Here is a 21410-nt window from a genome sequence, read left to right as displayed (position 1 = left end):
CTCTAAGCAGGTCCTTCAATTTGCAAACAGTAAAGAATTTGAAGGAGTCTTCTCTTTCAGTTCTCCTCAAACTCTCACTTGACACTTGCTATAAATAAGCAGGGACACATTTTCATTTCTTTCAGTTCTGCTATATGCTTCTAGAGGGCTTTTTCAGCAGCTGAGAACACAAGAGATGGTACAAGCAGTAAACCAAACCTAGGCCAACACTTGACTGTCCTGACACCTGCCACTTAGGGGCAGCTGTGCAAAATCAGTGTCCCAGTGTCACAGCATGGCACAGCAGGCTAAGCTCAGGATGTTTATTTTCCTATGAAATTCATCAGTCATACATGATGCAGAAGGAGAACATATTTTGTGGTTTTTTGTTTTAACAAAAATAGGACAAACCAGGAGGGAATGCTTCTTCAATTAGGACTTTACAGTAAAAACAAGGTGTCATGAGCTGCTGTTTTGCTTTCCTTTCTTTTACAGTTTAGACAGTCCCTGCCTCACATCACAAGCTGGCTTAAACAATATCTCCTTAGAAAAGGAAAGGGGGTGATACTGACATGTCACAGACAGGAAGGAAGTTGTGTGCTTGTCAGTGCCTGCCACCTGATAGCCTTAGTCTGGGACCCACTATTGGGAGCATACAGGCCCCCTTTTCTTTCCAGTAGTAGAAAAAGTCACTGTTTGTGTTTTGGAAACTAACATCACCATCCTTCTTCAGGAGGGCCAGATGCTTACTCCCATACCTTCCTTCTAAGTTCTTCAGTCTCTGTTCAGGCAACTCATTTCCTGTCCTTTCTCTATATTAACTTTACTGCAAAGATGAATTTTGCAAAACCAAAAGCTCTAAGAGCTATTACTCAGCAACACAATGAGGGCTCCAGTGGGACTGTTTGGATAGCCACTTCTAAAATATGTAGTGAGAAAGAAAAAAAAAAAATTGCCCCAAGGATTTTTCAAGTCTTCAGTGTTAATCTGAAAAACCTACTTTTTCTTTCTTCTGTTTGCATGGCAAGTTTACATTCAAGTGATTGCTCTCAGGACAGCAGTAGGATACATACAAGCAAAGCTCAGGCAAAGCAGAAAACACTGCTTATCTTTATTCATCACCCTTACTTATCTTTCCTGCATCTTCACAAATACCTGTTTAAAACTGTTCTTGGGGGTTCACACTTAATAGGAAGCAGCATCAGTAAAAATTCCTGCCAAGGACAAGGAAAGATGGCGATGATGAAAATTGCATTTGAAAACCTTCTCTATTAATGTCATTGTGGGTCTTAGCATTAAATTATATGAGAGGCTTAGGGCAACTATGCAGAGACATTAACCATTAATGTAGTGGGACATGCTCCTTTGTAACTGCCTCTTGTCATTTCTGCAGCATCCATAGGATATTGCAAAGACAGGGCCCAGTTTAAAACCTCGTCAACCCCTCTCAGACTTGAAGGTAATTTTTCATTTTGACCAGATTGTCAAACTCCATTGTATTAACAAATTTAGCTGGAGGGGCATCACTTCTAGTTGGGAAAAGGCAAAAAGGAACTACATAGTATTAGCTTACTAAATGCCTGTGAAGTGGGTGAAGGAATTAATTATTTTGCATTCTTCACAGATCTTTAAAACCTCCACTGAATGTTGAGGTAAGAAATAAGATCTCAACAACTAAATGTGGCAAGGGGCCTGTGGAAGACACAGTATGTGATCACACAGAGAGCACTTTGTTGACGCACCACATACATGGGTTAAAGCTACATCAGCCAGGTTAATTTATTTCCTAGCTTTAAAGCTCTGTGCAATTATAAAGCTGCTTTTTTTTTTTTTTTAATTATTTTCATTTTATACATAGCCAGTTAGGTTAAAAGCTTTAAACAGTTAACTGTTATTTTGGGAGAGTGCTTTCTATAGGAGTTCTATTTATTGGTAGAGAAAACCAACTCCAGGAACAAATTAAGGTATTTATTTATGCATTGTTACAATTTTTTTTTTTCATTAAACATATTTAACAGGACAACCTATTTGCACTTAGGCCTTTCAGCATTTTAATAATCTGTGATATACACTTTTGGTGCCATATAAATTATGGTTAAATATAACTCCCAAAGACATACTGAGGGGACAAGAACTTTAAAGAAAATAACTCAGGTTGAAATAATCAATTCCCTTCCACAGTGGTTTCTATTTAATGAGATTATACTCTTTACCCTAGCAAACTGTATACAAACAATACCAAGGAACTGCTAGAAATGCAAAAAATGTAAATAATATACACAAACATATACACAAATTGCTGTGTTTCTGTCTGAGCTGCCTATTAAGAAATCCAATACAAATGCATAATTTGTATTTATGCACTTAATTTGTAGTATCTAATTTTCCTTTGTAAACAAGATTCAGTATATAGAGCAACTCAAAATAGTTGTCAGAAGCTTAAATCATGAGCCTGGAGACAGAGAGAACTATGCACACAAACTGACAAATGCCCACACGCTTCCTGACAATGCTAATATTGCTGTGAGAATTCAGGTATTTAAAAGATTTGAAGTATTTAACTTTTCTAAACAATTTCTTGGATTTCACTGTTTTATAAAATTAATATATGTCAACATTTAATGTTAAATCAGTATCACATTTTCAGGTATAGGGATCATATTCAGTAAGTGTGTCATGTACATAACAATTTAATCGCTTTTTGGTTTATTAAGAAACCTTTCTTGGCAACTTAAGTAACTGTGAATGAAAGCAAGCATTGGATGCTTACAATCAACCACTTAATGAGAAAAACACAACCACACATATCCCTTAAGCACATATGAACTCACAGATGACTGACCTGATGCTTATCACTGGGCATAATACACACAGGGTACGCGACATTGCTAAAAAGCTGCAGTATTTAGGAACTTTCAACAGGTAAAGAAATTGGAAGCTGCCTTTGCATGGATATGATCTTCTGCATTCAGTCACTGGTAAGATTATTATGAAGCATGATGTTTTTTGGTTGGTTTTGTATTTTTCCAAAATATAACTCTTTTTCAGGTACTTCTGAGGCACACAATATATTATATGAAGTGCTGGGATGCTCAGGAAAACTGAGGATTACAGATCCATCAGAACACTATTAGGCTATTTAACAGCAGTAGCTGTAGTAGTGTTAGTTCAACTTCAGACAATATTGATCATTAAAGTGTCAGTTTACACCCACTACAAAAATGGAAATTGCCAGTATCTACAGCAACTGATTTCAGTGGAAAATTCATGGGCAATAATTTTTTGCAGATCTTCTCATGCTAACGGAGAATACAGAAAGGCATCCACAGGCTTCTATTTCCAGGAAATACATCCAGAGTCAAATCTCATTTAAGTGCTTGAAAACTCTTACAGTATCACCAGAGCATTTAATAAATCCCTTCTCATACACAACATACACTTCAATTCAAAGCACAAGCCACCCACACACCTTTTGAAAAAAAGTTCTGGTGTAAAGACTAGTGTGGCAAGATTTGTGGGTTTCTTGGTTTTGTTGTTGTTGGGGTTTTTTGTTGGTTGTTTTTTAAACCATTTCAAACACTGCAAGATTATATTAGAACTGAACACCAATTCAGACTACACATCCAAAACTTAAGAAATCATTTGGAAAAAGCTCAATAAAGTGCAAGCAGTCAATGCAAGGGTTTACTCAATGAAAAGTGAAGTTTAATAAATGTGTACAATCTGTGTTGCTGACAATGAGAGTCACTCTATAAAAATGTTTTAGCCTGACAGCATGCCCTCATATAAAAATATATTCTACTTGCATTGCAGTACAATCAGATCATGACAGAACTGAAAATTGAATGAATGCTGAAATGCCAAATGCTCCTTTTCAGCAATGTCAAAATGGGCAAAAATATGTAGATACTATTACAGTATACTCCAAGTAACTGGATGAACTGGACCAGCTGAATTTACATAGTATGGTAATTGCAAAGAAAAATGATGCATTGCTACCTACTTGCATTAAGTCATCACCACCTCTGGAGAAGGCATTTGGGAGGTGCCAAATTGCTAACCTGGGACTCCCTCCTTTGCAAAATGCTCACGCTTTGAGCTCGCACCAAAGCAGAGCTCTTTAATCACTGGACAGAAGTATGAACAGCAGCACATATTTTGATATCAGAAAATATTTCATGTTGTTCAATCTGCAGGCATTTGTCCTTTCAAAAGCACCTCCTGATTACAGCAAGTTGTTTAACTTTCAGCGAAAGTTTCAGTCAATGAAAAGAAAACCTTGTAATATCGTATCACCCAAGAATTTGTTTGTAACTGGAGTTTTAGGAGAAACAATAAAGAGGTGGGTTGCAGAAATTTTCCCAGCAGAAGGAACATTTTCCAATCATCTACCCTCCAGCTAGAGTGTTCAGTGTTCAGGAATAGCTAGTGCAGTATCAGGATGAATGTGCAATAGCCACTTTCCTTCAAATACTCCCTTTTTTCCTCTAAGGCCCATGAGGCAAATTTTCACTAGTAGCAGGAACTAAACACAAAAAGGTGAACCTTCTTCCTCATCATGCTTAGAGACTGAAGTCTGATCAATAGCATCTGATGTCCCTCTTTTGGTGGAGATTTTCCAGAGAGTGCATTTCCAGGATTTCCTGTTATTATAAGCACAGGACTATGATAAACTTATGCTGGGGGCAGTCATCCAAAGTGTTAAGTTGTTGAAATTCAAAATGCCTATTTTGCTATTCCAAATAGCCTTTACTTTATATCCTTGGTTTTGCCAAACATCTACTGCCAAGCTTTTTAAGTGTAATAATGACAGTTACTTAATAAAGCCCTGTGGAGACCCTGGTGACCTATTAAATTGTAAATACATGTCAGTAACAACTTTGATTTCTAAAGTTTTGTTGTTGTGGTGTTTGGGTTTTTTTCTGTTTGCTTGGTTGGTTGGGTTTTTGTTTTAGTTTGTGGGTTTGTCTGTTAGGGTTTTTTTAATCCTTTGACTTATCCCCAGTTCAAATTAAATTACCCAAAATACCCATTGTCAAATAACTGACGACGCACAATTTAAATTATGAATTGTTTCAGAGCAGCAACTTTGCAACAATATGAACTTTAAATAAAAGATTATTACAATAAAGTCTGTATAGGATTTTAACTATGAAATTATGTAGTACTTTCATTTTACTTTACTTAGGATTTCTCAGTCTTACAAAGAACTGTTGGCCACAATATCATTTAACTGCTGTTTTCTTGAAGAACAGTTATTTTAGCATTGTAATTTGTTTAACAGAAGACAAAAGTGTTTTTACATATAATGAGCAGTTTAAACAAATTTAAGACACTTTTTTTTTGCAGGATCATCATCAAATGATGTTCTTTTCAATAATTTTTGTAAGGTTCTAAACCACATAAAGGATAATGCACATTACATTTTATTCACACTATAAAAAAAGCACAATATACAGGCCATATCCTTTAAAGTGCAACACAACAGAACATTTCTGCAACATTCAGGTTTTTCAAAGACCCACAAAAGTAGGTATTTAATATTTAGGAATAAATCCTGTTCATAGGTGTATCAACATAGAATCTAAATTCTGAAGGGTTATCAAGCTTGCCCTTGCTGCAAGTGCCACGTTAAAAGCAATGCGTATGACCACTAAATGGTACTATCTTATCTGCTTCCACATTACATAGCTTTCATTTCTCATGTCCAAAATGAAAGCTGTTTTTCCTTTAGTCAGGGAAGAGCATCCACGGAGCCCTTTATCGAAGACAGTTCTTTGACTACCCTCAGGAAACTTCTTTTAAAGTATACTTAGTTTCACCATACAGGCTTCTGCTTCAGATGTTAGATCTACCAAGAAAAACATGGTAAACAGAACAGAGCAAGCATGTCTGTGAGGTGGCAGCGCATGCTTTGCTAGGTTTGGCACTATCGACCAAATGTATTGGTAACACACAGTATAAGCAAGTACCAATTTTCTTTTCACTTCATAAATATTTTTGGTTGAATGTTTTGCTAGTAATAGTTGAAACCCTCATTTGTTCCTGAGATGAGCATGACAAAACAAAGTGAGCTCCACATAAAGCTGCCAATGGGACAGTCTTCTGCATTTCCAGCCTTGCTACCAGATTTATAACTTCAGTCCTCCCCAAGGCGCCACTTCTGAGACTCTTCTTGACGCACATCTGGCCTGATCTGGTTTCTCATTCCACCTAGAACATTTGAGGTTGCCTCTGTTGCAACAATGAGAGGTTTCACCACAGTTGGTGGAATTTGTCGGAGGACTCCTCCTACTGCTCCCGTTACTCCTCTGTTCTCATGCTCACGAGCAGCAGTCTCATAGATAGTTTGGGCTGTGTCAGTAATCCCCTTCAAGAAATTAACAGAAATGAGTTACACTGGAAAAGAAAAAAGCAACCTCTACTAGTTCTAAGGAAAACACAAACTGCTTAGCATTTGTCATCTTTGTGATTTGTATTATAACTGTAGTCCAACTACACTGATAAAAATATGATTCAGTTCTTCTAATGAGGCATATATTAACACAACAATGAACTTAAGATAACTTTTGGTAGCACTTGTGCACAAGGGAAGAAGCCATGGGGTACTGCGAGTTACTAAAAAGTTACAAATTTCACTGAAACTCCTCAGCTAAGACTTACCTTTCTACATACAGTATCACGTGCAATTAACTAAAAGCATAATACAAAAGTACAATAAACCAGATTAGCATTGTAGCTTTTAATACACTAGCATGGTAAAGAACTTTCACTTGTTTTAAATCCAGTATTATACTTGAAGAACCTCAGCACTAATAGTAATTGGGTGAATGATGGTGGGGGCTGGGTGGCAGAAAGGGAAGGACAGATGACATGGGGCAGGAAATCGGTTTTACATGTCTCATAGTAACTGTAAAACCCCCCAACTGCAGAACACCAAAATCCTATTCACACTTCTCTGCATAATGTTAAGTTCACTTCTGTTTCTCTGATTTGTCCATGCAAAGTTTTTGTTGGTTGAAGATTACTGATGAAGAACTACAATTCCTTTCTTCATTTGGTCAGTTTAAGCTAGCATTTGATATTTTAATCAGACTTAAATAATTCTTAAGGACAATTACTTTACCACTCACCTCTTTTACTACACTGTATGCTTTGGCTACACCTTCCCGTAGGTCTACTGGCTGATGCGCTAAACGATGGCGAGAGAATCGTTTGACCTTTTTTGCTTCAATAAAAGTAGGCCCTGGTGATACCATATCATATGCAGTTTCTGCAGCTGCCTGAAGATCAGGAGTGAATGCAAAATATACAAGATGTTTTATGGCATCTGATCACAAATTTGAACTACTAAAAGTGAAACAAAAGAACTCTAATTTTAAAAAAAAAAGAAAGAAAAATGAAAAATAAAAAAAATCATTTACAGCAGATTAAGGTTTTGTACAAGAAATTCTGGAATGGGTCCAGCTCTATGTATAGCTTTATAATGAACAAACGAATGCTGTAGGTTTTGGTAAGGTATTTTTTCCCCCCCTAACTGACATTCCTACAAAAGCACTGCAAATGCTCAAGATACAAACTGAAATGTTTGATCAATGGTGTAGTGTTTGGTGGTTTGTTTTGGTGGTTTGTTTTTTTTTATTACAAACACAAAGGCATACATATAATCACCCTCATGTTGGTCAGTTAGAGGGTAGAAAGGCTCTGCAGAGGGACCTCGACCGACTGGACAGATGGGCAGAGTCCAATGGGATGGCATTTAACATGTCCAAGTGCTGGGTGCTGCACTTTGGCCACAGCAGCCCCATGCAGAGCTACAGGCTGGGGTCAGAGTGGCTGGAGAGCTGCCAAACAGAGAGGGACCTGGGGGTTCTGACTGACAGCTGCCTAAACACGAGCCAGCAGTGTGCCTAGGTGGCCAAGAAGGCCAACGGCATCCTGGCCTGCATTAGGAATAGTGTGGCCAGCAGGAGCAGGGAGGTCATTGTGCCCCTGTACTCTGCATTGGTTAGGCCACACCTTGAGTACTGTGTCCAGTTCTGGGCCCCTCAGTTTAGGAAGGACATCGAGACACTTGAACGTGTCCAGAGAAGGGCAACAAGGCTGGTGAGAGGCCTTGAGCACAAGCCCTATGAGGAGAGGCTGAGGGAGCTGGGATTGTTTAGCCTGCAGAAGAGGAGGCTCAGGGGTGACCTCATTGCCCTCTACAACTACCTGACAGGTGGTTGTAGCCAGGAAGGGGTTGGTCTCTTCTCTCTAGCAACCAGCACCAGAACAAGGGGACACAGTCTCAAGCTGCGCCAGGGGAAGTTTAGGCTCGAGGTGAGGAGAAAGTTCTTCACAGAGAGAGTCATTCATCATTGGAATGGGCTGCCCAGGGAGGTGGTGGAGTCACCATCCCTGGAGGTGTTCAACAGGGGACTAGACATGGCACTTGGTGCCATGGTCTACTCATGAGGTCTGTGGTGACAGGTTGGACTCAATGATCTTTGAGGTCTCTTCCAACCTTAGTGATACTGTGATACTGGGTTTTTACACTATGTATGTTCAAGCTCAGGCATATTTAGAATTTATGCAAAATTAGGTGGTAAAAGTCTATTTTCATTATGTGATTTACATTAAGGGACACAAATTTATTAACACTTCAAGATTACTTTATGCTTAAATCTAGAAAGCTCTATAGACTTCATGTATATACATTAACAGAACTGGTAGAATTTTGGAGGCATTTTTTCATTGTTTTTGCTTGGTTTTGTTTTTTAACTAAGCACAGATAAGCTGGTGTTATAAAAAAAGAATCTATTACTGGAAAATAAATGTGTGCAAATAACTCATCTTTCTTAAGAGCAGTGATTTTTTTTCAGTGCACCTGAGTACTTTAGTATTGAACTGTACGTTGTAATACATTCAAGACATTAAGAAACATCTAACGGCTTGGATGTTCAGCAACATTTAACACAGTTTTCTAACCACTGCATTTGATGCCATAATTCTCACCTCACAGACTGCTGCAAGCTTTGCCCAGTCTCTGCTTTCCTATTGATACAGATGTTTAAATATTTTTAATACATGCTCCCAACCTTAAAAATATAATTAAGATGCTAGCTAAATTTAGAGCACTTACTAGCAACACTTCTCATTTTATGTCTAACTTGAGCAGTAATACACTGTACCTGTATAGTCTGAACCATCCTGTTTGTTAGCTCCAGAGCTGCCATTGCAGTGGAAGTACCAAAAGAAGCTGCTCCTCTTTGAAAACCTCTTACAATACGGCCATCCTTTCGGTACTGCTCTATGGGTAACCACACCAAATCCTTCAGACCTTGGACTTAAAAAGAAAACAGAACACCATAGTTAGAAAATTCTCTTGTATCAGCAGAACGCCTTGAGAAGAAGCAAAAACATGTGTCAGCATTATTTGGGAGAGGTGCTGGGTTCTGTATGTTTGTTTCTTCAAAACAATTGCTATACAATACTCAATAGAAATAAGAATTAACTTACCTAACTGCACTAGTGAATGCATAGGCCCTACTCCTCCAAGAATTCCTGGCAGCTGGTTTTTCTTTATATCATTAAGCCATTCACTGATGGCATAGGAGAACAATTTATCCACACCTAATAAACTAAAGAAAAAACACCAGTTTTTTCCTAAAACATGCAATTCATAAGAAGACAAATGCATTTTTTTCCATGCAAACAAGGATGTAATTGAACCAAAAACTATTTTCAAGTTTCATCTTTCGTTACTGTTGGTTAATCCAAGCATTTAACATCCATGTGCATCACAGAAGTCAAGACAGTATGATCACATTCAGTTTAATATGAAGTAAATATCTTAGAATTTCTTAGGATAGAATTAACCAGGTTGGAAAAGACCTTTGAGATCATTGAGTCCAACCTATCACCCAACACCATCTAATCAACTAAACCACGGCACCAAGTGCCTCATCCAGTCTCCTCTTAAACACCTCCAGTGATGGTGACTTTACCACCTCCCTGGGCAGCCCATTCCAATGGGTAATCACACTTTCTGTGAAGAGCTTCTTCCTAACATTCAGCCTATACCTCCCCTGGTGCAGCTTGAGACTGTGTCCTCCTGTTCTGTTGGGGGTTGCCTAGGAGAAGAGACCAACCCCCACCTGGCTACAACCTCCCTTCAGGTAGTTGTAGACAGAAACTAAAAGTTTCACACCAGAACTAGTATACATATTATGAAAATAGATATTCTTCCTGAACAGAAACTAGAATCAAGAAGTGTTTGTAAAGTCAAAGTGTCTTGGATTTTAAAAGCATCTTATCAGAGTTTGCCTTTTATCAGTTTATTTATTTTATCATTACATTCAGTTATTCACCACAAACTTTCAATTTGCAAATCCAATGTTAATCTACAATTTGATAAACTTACCCATGTCTGTAACAAAGTCTCTTCAGCTTTAATTCTGAGCAGTTTAACTGAGCAAGCCCAATAAGAATTCCAGCTAATGTCCCCTGTAAGTGAAATATTTTATCATGTCAATTTACTCATCCTGTATAATCTGTAGGTGAGAAATAATCTCATCATTTCAACTCTTATTGCAGGCATTTATGCCTAAACTGATTCTCCCAAATGCTATTTGTTACAGTGCTATGAATTACATTACACAAAAACTTGTGAAAGATGGGAACTGGCTTAACTGACTGCTCTAAGAAAAGCATCTGGATGGAAGGGGGCTTCTTCAGAAATATTTAAGATATAACAAACTATGTATGCATTAGTGTGTTCCAAATGTTTTAACACAAGAAGGAAACAAGGAGTTAAAAAAATACAATACTTTATTTTGGAACTAATAAGGTAGGAAAAAACCAATGTACTACTCTAGCATAAGATAGCGGTATCATCCTTTGAGGGACACCATGAGTGTGGAAAAAAAAAGATTTCCGGCCAGTCGCTGAGTTGATAAATGTGTCTTCAAAGTCCATTTTGAGTTAATCATACCTGAAGGATTCACCCCCTATTTTCAAAATAACAGTGAAACAAGGTTATGCTTTAGTGAAACTAAGGAAAAGAGGTTTACATTTCTCAAAATCAAATCAATGATTAGTAGGGAGCATAAAAACATAGCCCAGCTCAGGGCGGCAAAAAACATCTAACAACATCAATTATTGCTCTACAGCATCAGCTCTATACACCAACCTGGTCCATCGACACATGTTTGCCGTGGTAATCAAGTCGTATTGGAACTTCTGATGTAAACCGAAATTCTCTGGGGGTATACAAAGGAAATTTTACAGTGAGAAGCATGAAAAGGAAATAAAATTATCATTTCAGAAAGAAACTCATTGATTCCCATCCTCCTGGAATAGGATGTCACACCCTTTTCTGTAAACCATAAATCCTCTCCTCACTGTGTTAGTACTTTAGAATAAATGTACAAAATAGAGTGGTAAATTCAGCGTTCCTTGGTTTATTAATGTCTAGTCAGGGTTACCACTTATAATAAATTTAGTGGTCCTCTAAGTGCTAATAATCCAGCAAGTGAACTTCTTCCCTCAATTTCCACAGCATGCATTTCAGTTACAAAGTCCCCAGAAAAGGCGTGCGGCTAATGATGGTTCTGTGGGCAAAATTTAGCCCTGCAGCTGGAACTCAATAAAAAATTCAGTTTGTGATGTATGTGATGAAATAAAACAGTCACTTTCTCATAATTTGGCTCTTCACTGTTTCCTGAAGTACGCATCTGTTGTTAGAGGCACTTACACACAAAAGCCTTCTGCAAAACAAGCTCAAATTTTTATACTAGTTTTCCAGTCAGGACTACAGGATAGTTTTTCTTGTGAGACTTTAATTGTGTATCTCTCCATGATACCCTTCCCCTTTATATACTCTCACTGTGGCTATATTGGATCTAATTCACACAAACAAAACACTGCTCTTTGTACTTATTTGTAAAGCATGTCATTATTGCTTCTATACATGGCAGACCTTTATCTTCTTGATCACAGTAATGAGTAAAATCTAATAGACAACTGAAGCAAATAAATTTGATTTCCACAATCAGTGAATAAACAAACAAAAAATGCAGCATGTCATAAGGTCTGAATAGCTAGGTCCTTGTTGCATTTTCTAAAAGCATTCAGCAGAACAGCAGTGTGCCATTGTAAATTTTTACTAAAAGCTTACCTGAAAAATACTGGCTGATCACTGTATGACGTCACTTCTTCTGAGAAATGAGGATCCTCTCCGTTAATCAAGTCCATAGAATCAATGCTACCATTTTCACTTGCTTGCTTGTGTGATGAGAAAGAAATTACTGGACTTGGGTCCTTAAGGTTGCTGGCATGCCTGGGCAAACTACACGTAACTTCAGCACCTGGAGACTTTTTAACTAAGATAAGAAGGTATACACAGTCAACTGACTCATATTTTTCACATGAAGTCTGTGTTTACACAATTACTGTGTCTTTAGTAAGCTCTAATGCTTATTAATAGGAATTACTCACAGGGCAATATTTAGATTCTCTGAGTAAAATAGTATCTTAGTTATCAACAGAAATTATTACAGGAAGCTTAACTTGGGCATCTGCATAAACAATCCATCTGCTTTAATGGCAGTACTGCAGAGTACTTCATAATCTATGCATTTCAGTACAACGTCTCAACAGAAATAGGTCATGTATAGTTGCTAACAATCTCACAAATATAGTCAATAGAGGAACTGTCTTTCAGCATACACTGGTTGGTGCATCAGATGGTGCAGCTGATTGGAAGCACTGCTTTAACTGTGTATGTGAATTGTACTGCCTATTTATTAATCTTGAATTCTGTTCCTTTCTCCAGGGATTACACAACTACAAGCTATCTCTTTTATGCAAGAGACATTAAATACTGTTTGTTTTATGTAATAATAACTCTTAATATTATACGATCCTCTTTTTTCAGAAGTTCTTGTTAAACATGCTCAAATTTTAGTAAAGCCTTTTATACAATGGGGATCCCAGGTGGTGATCACCTTTAATGGTATTTATAAAATATCCGAAGTTGGGTTCAGGATGATTTTTGTTGTTTTGATTTTAATTTGCTTGTGTTGGGGTGTTTAAATTTTTTTATTATTTTTTTTCTTGGTTTCACAGTCAGAAGATTCACCTGGGAAGGAGTAAGAAAAAGCATTTTTACATTACAGTTTTGAAAAATTCACCTTCAGGATCTGGAGTAATTAGGAGTTCTACTTCTGTAGAGAGGCTAGTGAAAAAATCCTTCAGGAAAAACAAGGCATCCTAACATAGAAAATAAAATACAATCAGGTTAAAAAGTGTATATAGCAAATTCTCTAAACAATTCTCTATTATATACTATTCCAGCTCTTTATTTCTACAAATATATGAATCAAAACATATTTCTTTCTGATCCATTAAAATGTACAAAAGCCACATAGAAATCCAGGACAGAAACACAAAAGACGCTTTTTGCTATTGTCCCCTGCTACCTATAATATAACTTAATAATCTATGTGGCTTTGTCACAGAACTCCAGAATTGTATTCATCACCTCTAATCTCATTTTGGTGACTGTTTCAGAACCCAGGTATCTACAAACTTTTTTCCAATTTCAAATAAAAGGATATTCAAGTATTCACTTTTAATACTGCCAATGTCAGACAAACTATTCCAAATCAGATCTTTCTACTGCTTCATTAAAAGACATTAATATCTCTGTTGTTGATGTTTTAAAGTTATTATATCCCATTTTCTTTTTTGACAGTTGCATCACACTGGTGCCTTGCTCACCCTATCATTAATGACATCTAGAGGTTTTTTTCCTTTTTGTTTCCAGCTGATAAGCATACAGCTTAGATAGTAACAGCAAGACTTTCTAACACAACTTCATGCAGCCCTGTGCGTGATTTTGCAGAAGCTGTAAAGATGAATTTTGTTTATGGTACAAAAGATAAGACTTGGAAAAGTAAGAGGGAAACATTGCCTCACTAGATGGCAGTATTTCCATGTTCTTTCTCTACACAGAATTATTACAGTTCATACAGAGTTCCATTTTTCTAACAGCGAAGTGAAAAACCTGGTCTCTAACGTGTGCTGAGGGAAACAAAAGGCAGGCATGAACTCCTAACTGTCCTCTTGAAAAAAACACATATCCCTCTGCAGGTGACAAATTAAGCAAGAAATGCCTCAACAAGAAATAGTAACTGCACTCAGGATTTGAATGCACAAACACATGTAGTTTCCTTAGAAGAAAACCCCATCTATTTCTTGAATATATGAAAAGTACTTCATACAAAAGCTTTTGAAAGAAAGTAAAACAATTTCTCCCATTTCTGGTCTTCATGCTGCTACAGTTGATAGTGAGACCAAAGCCTTCATGGTTTCAAAGCAGTCCTCAGGTGTCAAGTGCCCTTGACTACAGTCTTATGAACAGCTTCTGGATTAATGATTAACTTTTCTCAATTAAAAAACACAACAGCCACTTCATGAACAAACAAAGCAAGATGCTTGGTTGCATGGTTTAGTTGATTAGGTGGTGTTGGATGATAGGTTGGACACGATGATCTTAAAGGTCTCTTCCAATCTGGTTTATTCTATTCTATTCTATTCTAAGATTAAATATACGCTTTATAAAGCCACAATTTCAAAGCACAAGAGATTGTGTTTTGAGTCTCAGGAAGTAAACTGTTATTACTGAGGAAACAGTTAAGTCTATAGATACCCTTAATTTTAAAATTAACAATAGGCTATTCTCAGCAGAAAGCAAGTTCTAGGAAGGATATAAACAGAGCAGCAGAGATTCAAAGATGTAGACTGATCATAAGTTTAAAAAAAAAGTAAGAAAATCAAGAAAACTACCCCATAAAACGTGCAAGATGGTTACAAGTGTGTGGTTAGAAAAAAGCCCAATTTTTTTTTTTGCATTGACAGAACCAACCTGGTCAATGTTGAGGCGAAGCGGCATTAATGAAACACGTAAACAACATTCCTGTGGGGATCTGCCAGACTCTGGACGGACATGTAATGCTTTAACTGTTAACTGAAAAAAAAATCCAAGAAGATAAATAAATCTCAGAATGCTAGCTAGGAAAAACATTGACTGCAAAACACTTCTACTCCTCTGATTCCACCTGCCAATTATAAAGCTACTACTGAATAAGTAACTTCTTATAGGTGTTAAAAATAAGAAAATTAAAATAAAAAAAAAAAAATTCATAAATCCTTACAACCAGTAAGACTACAGTATATTATAAAACTACAACTTCCCATGTCTAGTAGGAAGTCTAACCCTACTCATACAAACAGGTTTTTGTTCAAAACTGGAATGTGAAACCTATCAAAACAGTCCTGCACATCTACTTTTTGTTTTGGGGTTTTTTTTAACTGGTAGGATCTCAAAAACATTAATACCTGCAATAGTAGTATTCAAACTGTTTTTTTTTATTTAGTTCTAATACCCAAAACTAAGTCAAGCAAATGACTATCAGTAAGCTATATCACCTCAGTGCCTCATGATATCACATTCCTTCTGCAAGACTAAGAAATGTATACCACCCCCACAATGACAATCCAACCACCGTAATTACAGTGAATTAACATATTCCATAACTATACCATGTTTGAATGTGCTTTTCTGGGCATCTCCTTACTGCAGTAGAGATAGAGAAATTTATTCATCTGTGATGTAGCTAATCGATCTCTAATCTCCAAGTCTTGAACAATAAAAACCTGCCGCGACACTGGCTGTTCCAATAGACTGGATTCACTGTCTGCACCAACTGGAGGGTATACCTCATGCTGGAATTTCACCTTTTAAAAAAGCAAAGAAAATCGTCATAATCAGCTTCCATGAAAAGCAACATTTAACAATAGAATACTACTTTAATAAATAAATCAATAAAACCACAGTACATGCAAGAGCTTTAAAAGCTGTCTACTATTTTTAATTCACAAGAATATTAGGATTTCTGAAAACTTCCTATTTTTGCCCATCTAGCACTAGAAACATTCAAAATTCTTAGTTGTAAACATGTTCATATTTTAGGATGTAAATTAAAGCCAAAGAGTCAGTGCAAGACAAGTAACAAGTTTTGCTGCTTGCTTTAATACCGACTCTGCTTTTTCTCCTCCATCCTTACATCTTTCTTACATACTGTTAAAGACTGTACCAAGCAATCTTGCAATTCTTGAATCCTGCACCTTCTACATTTAGGGAAGTAAAGTTTTCCCTGCCAACAGACTTCTCAAATAGTTTCCTCCAGTCTCAGTTTCCTTTTTCTTTACTCATTTTAGTCTATACAAATTCTAAACTATTACCTTTCTTAAATTCTAAAGACTTCTGAATTTTCTCCTTTTCCTCTCTTCTTGATGTAGTTCTCATTTTCAATCGAAGATCTGTGGTTACCTACAAATCATTCCCTGTCTCAGTAATGCCCATAGCATCCCTGCCTGCAATGTAATGAAGCAAAGCTCACATAGCAAGCAGAACAGTGGCTTCCTCTGGCCAGAGAGTGAGATGTTAAGAAACACTGTATTTATGTGCCCTGTATTTGAGATGTGTGATAACGAACATTTAAGTGTTGAAGAGAAAAATAGATTTTCATCACAAACACTGCTCAGAAACCTTGTCTCCTTTAAATTTCTCTTTACATTTTCTTTTCATTTATTTTCTCCTTAATTACTTAAGCATCATGATTATTCTTATTAAACTTTTAGAAGGACCTTTACAAGCAACTTTATTCAGCAAATACCTAATACTGTGCTAGAAGAACAAATTCACTTTGTTCACCTTCTAAGTGATTGCCCAGAAGTAGGTAATCCTACCAAATTCTAGTAGAAAGTTATGAAACATGTAAAGATATTCACACAGAGACAGTCATAACTGAAGCTGTTTCTGTCATTCACCTTGCTTAACTGTATTTCCATTAGGAAGTCTGGGTTTCTTCCTCTTCCCCCACCACATGCCGTACTCCGTCCATGCCTCGTTGGTGTATGAGAAGGAGAACTATGGGGGCTTCTGGGAAAATGAAATTAAAAGAAAACAACCCAAAACTCAATACCTTCACAGATCAAACTTTGAGATACAAGAGATACAAGAGAAAAACACTAGAAGATACCAATAAAATACTGGGAACTGTTACTATTAAACATACTTCCTTTTTATTGTTCATGTAATGCATACTTAAGCAAAATGTTAGCTGTATGCTTCCCACTAAATTAACACTCATAAAACATTTCCTTTCCATGATTCCTGAAAACCAGATTCCACAGTGACAGACTCTTACGCTCCTTAAGCACCAATCTCCTTAAGAAAATTTAACTTCTAATTTAATCGTTAAAAGCAAACCCTTCCCATCCATCCCCACAAACCACCACAACCAAACACGGCTTGTCTGGGATACGATGGGAAAAAGATACTCTGGTGTGAGGAGCTGAACTGCATAAGAAGGTCTCTACCAACCTGACCCATTCTATGATTATTTGTGAGGAGGGAGCAAAGAAGCAGGCAAGGGAGAATTGAGACTGCATAGTGAGATTAAACTCAAATCAAAAGGAAAATTAAGTCTTTTTAAATATTCCAATTTGCAGATTGCATCAAATACTTACATGAAACTTTTAGCTGGAGATGTTGGTGGTGCCGTTCCAAAATCCCTTCCACCATAGAGATGCCAAATAAGAGAGATTTCTTTTACAACATAGCGTACCAGAGGAACAGGAAAATGAAGGGGAGCTTTGCTTGTATCTGTTTTTTTAATAGGCTGGCTGAAATGATTTTCCTTTATGATAATTGCATCATCAACCATTATTTTTATCACTGGCTCTTCCTCTTTTTCCTAATTTAAAAAAGAAAACAAAAAACATATATATACCTAGCATTGACAGGTGATCCTTTATTGAGATGTCCAGTTCTTTCCTATGAAAAGAACTTAAACTATTCCATACTGTCTTCTAAAGTTTATACAACACACGCATGGTTTATGAGTAACTTTTACATAGTAACTTAAAGACAACAACACATAAATTATAAGCTGAGAAGTGGTTGGGGGAAAAAGAAAAAATCCCCATCCAAATTGTTAACAAAACAAGAATTGAAAACAAACAAGCAAAATCACTAAATAGTCCAGGATAACATATTAGCACCTTTGGAAAAAAAGGTATCTAGGCAAATACAGATTCTAATCAGGGATCCAGAACTAATTCAGTCTTTTAAGAAGAGTAAAACTAGAGATGCTGTTAAAAAAAACACGAACAGAAACTGTTTTCAAGGAGTTTGAGTATAGTTTCCTAATTCTCTCAATGCAGTGGACAGCAGTGTAAAATGACATGTAAACATGTCTCTCAGATTTGGCAAGATTCTTAGGCCCATAAATGCATTGAAAGCTTAGACTGTAGCATATTCATATGACTATGAATAAAAGACTAGATGATGTGCAAAGCTGCTATTTTGATTAATACTGTATTTTGCTTCAAACATCTTTGTTTTTTTAACCATGTCATTATTGTAAGTTAAAATGGCAATGATAAAACATGACTAAAATGTAGGAAAACTGCCAATATAGTGTAATGTAAAACTCATACCAGAGAACAATTACATACTGCTGAGATATATACCTGCATTCATTACTAAAAGTCCTTTTAAACTGAAAGGACATCATTAAGCAACCACAAAAAGCTGTGAAGTTTAATTTGTCCAGGTCTTACATATGCTTTTCTCTAATTCACTTTATACATTGATTTTTTTAATATTTTTTTTTTAGAAATTCTCAAAGCTTCTTACAGCAACAGCAACTTTGGGTGCAAAAAGAATGCAGAAGTCATCACTTTCTGCAGGAACATCTCCCATGGCCTCATTTATCAGGTTATGAGTGAATGACGTATAAGTGGGACTTGACTCTTGTGAGATATTTCCACTTTCATCTGGAAACAGGAAGAGATCTGAGCAAGATGGCTCCTGAGTTTGAGATCTGTCATCCAAAATTCCTAGGAGTTGAAGGAGTGTAGAGAAAAGACATCTTTCAGTGGAAAAATCTTTACAAAATTTAAAAAATGAACAAAATAACTTAGCAGTTAACTGAAATGTATTACTTCAATCACAAAGGAATTTGCTTATTATATAGCTTGAATCAAATCCTAGTATAAATAAAACACAATCTTCAAAAATTAATCTACTAGTTATGATTAAGTGATTACCATAAAATAATAACTAGCTACTGTAAGTAGAGATGAACTGACAAAATACAGAAAAATTCACAACACCACATTAATAACTTTCAGTACTACATGGATGGCTCCACTTCCACAACCAGGAAGAGGAGCAGACATCATGGAAATAATTAAATTCTCTCTTTGCAATACAATATCCTTAGCCAATTTAAATGTGGATTTATCTCTAGTCATGATGGAAAAAACACAATCCTATGATAAAAATCAATTATCTTGGTCTACCTGCTAATTGAAAGATTTCTAATAGTTAAAATCTCCGTGACTCAGAATTCTACCATCCTTCTAGAGTTCCTTCATACACAGAAGTCTCCAATTCTTCCACACTGCAGTATGTCATATAAACTTACATCCATAATAACAATTACTCCTAGAGAATGTGGAGTCTCAGAGTCCCACAAAGTCAGATTCTTCCCTTGCTATTTTCTTTACCAAAATCTTAAATTCCTTTTGCATTACTGCTATTAAAAGGAGAATCTGTTTGATAGTTTGAAGACTTTAGACATCAAAGGTATGTTGTCACTCTTGTTGTAGCATCCCCACATACGCAAAACTTTCAATCCACTTTCCTTCCAGAAAGATTATGCTTTATGTGTACTTATGCCTCCAGAGGATTCTTACCATTAGACTCTGGCTTCATGGCAGAAGCAGCCTGTTGAGTCTCAATTTCCTCCATTGCATCACTCATCAAGTCCCGTAGAATTTGTTGCTCTGATTCAGCGAGGACTGGTCCATGGGAAGACGGTTGGCTAAAAGTCTCTACCTGTAGGAGAGGAACTATATATAGTACGTTTTCAAAGACAACTGTAATATCATGCTGAGTAAGCTTTGCCAGAACAGCTTGATATACAGCTCTTAAACTGTAAGAAGCAACACCTTAACTTTATAAATAAACAAGTGAGCTGAAACTGAGCAAGATGATTCATAAAGTAGGTTGTAACATTTAGTTCAGGGTGTTTCAATCACGAGAGTACTTGGACAGCTCGGGTACGTCCTGGAATTTTTTTTTTTTGATAACAACAAGGTACAAGAGACAAACAGCACAGAGTATTTTGAAATATTTTAAGTAGTGACCAAAGCGGCAGGGGGAAATCAACATTTTTGTCAAAACACATTTTAAGGTAGAAGCAATGTTAGTTTCTTTGGAAAAAGAATAGGGATCTCAAAAATAAAACATATTACCAGGAAGCACAAAGTTATGTTGATAGAACTTTGCCATTTTATACCTTCATTTTTGGCTTGCTAACTCCACGCTTAATCTCTGTCTTAGCAGGTGGATGCAGATCACCATAACTTGCAATATACTGAATGAGATTCATAAGTGCAGCACATGAATCTGAGCAGGTACGAATATGGATTACATCACTGGAACAGTGCAGCTCAAAATGTGGTTTAGTCTAGATAACAACAGCAAAAAAGATAAAAATACCCTTCAAATGAAATTGCAGTTCCATAAAAATAGCATCTATACACAGGGGTTTGTAAATTAATTTACTTAGCTAGTCAAAAAGGCTTTAAAAAAAAAATTCCCCATGCAAAATGAAAAATCTTCCTTGATTTTAAGTGTAACAACTTTCAAATCACAATCTGTCATGGAATTGCACCTGTGGTTGAATACTTACTCTTTCCCCATCACAATCAGATTTTACTGCTGTAATGGTTAGTTCCAGCAGTCCCATTTCCATAACACGAACATAATCTGAGAAAGAATGAGTAATTAAAAAACCCAATAACAAATAAACAAAAAACACAACCAAATAAAGATTAAGACTTATTAACAAACACTACCCTTGGTACATATTTTTGGTTATTAAACTATTAGAGCATAAAAGGGATGTTCTTCATTAAACCATTTATGTCTGCACTTCCTTCTTTTATGAGGATTATTCAAGTTTCAGCTACTCAAATCTTTTCAATTTAATGTATCATTACCACTGCTAACATCTGTATGCAGTTTAAGTTATCTATCCTCATGACATTTGTGTTAGAGAAGTAGAGCACATAGAAGCTGGGTGATTAAGCATCCTAGCAGTTTTTAGCTGATGTGCGAGAGAGGACATGCTTGCATTTTATTACTCTTTCAGTACTATGGCTAACTTCTTTTTCTTGTTTAAACAAAAAAGGAGTATCTTTGTTCTATCCTTCTTATTGCTGTCTACAACTACCTGAAGGGAAGTTGTAGCCAGGTGGGGGTTGGTCTCTTCTCCCAGGCAACCAGCACCAGAACAAGAGGACAC

The 21410-nt window shown here is 36.5% G+C and overlaps 1 protein-coding gene across 1 annotated transcript in view; it reads right to left on the bottom strand.

Moving 5' to 3' along the window:
• Positions 1–4314: 4314 nt before the first annotated feature.
• Positions 4315–21410, bottom strand: part of ATG2B (autophagy related 2B) — a 47493-nt gene continuing 30397 nt past the window's right edge. The window contains exons 27-42 of the mRNA XM_054161875.1: positions 20796–20872; positions 20400–20570; positions 19795–19936; positions 18731–18933; positions 17560–17786; positions 16858–16969; positions 15568–15762; positions 14891–14992; positions 13155–13233; positions 12140–12344; positions 11153–11222; positions 10385–10467; positions 9481–9602; positions 9153–9307; positions 7113–7262; positions 4315–6349 (exon numbers count right to left, since the gene is read on the bottom strand). Coding sequence (XP_054017850.1) covers positions 6119–6349; positions 7113–7262; positions 9153–9307; positions 9481–9602; positions 10385–10467; positions 11153–11222; positions 12140–12344; positions 13155–13233; positions 14891–14992; positions 15568–15762; positions 16858–16969; positions 17560–17786; positions 18731–18933; positions 19795–19936; positions 20400–20570; positions 20796–20872 — 2324 coding nt within the window. The 3' untranslated portion in view covers positions 4315–6118. The remainder of the gene's footprint in view (positions 6350–7112; positions 7263–9152; positions 9308–9480; positions 9603–10384; positions 10468–11152; positions 11223–12139; positions 12345–13154; positions 13234–14890; positions 14993–15567; positions 15763–16857; positions 16970–17559; positions 17787–18730; positions 18934–19794; positions 19937–20399; positions 20571–20795; positions 20873–21410) is intronic.

Source organism: Dryobates pubescens, chromosome 5 (assembly GCF_014839835.1).
Source record: "Dryobates pubescens isolate bDryPub1 chromosome 5, bDryPub1.pri, whole genome shotgun sequence".
Classification (NCBI taxonomy): Eukaryota; Metazoa; Chordata; class Aves; order Piciformes; family Picidae; genus Dryobates; species Dryobates pubescens.
This window is presented reverse-complemented; position numbering and strand designations above follow the sequence as displayed.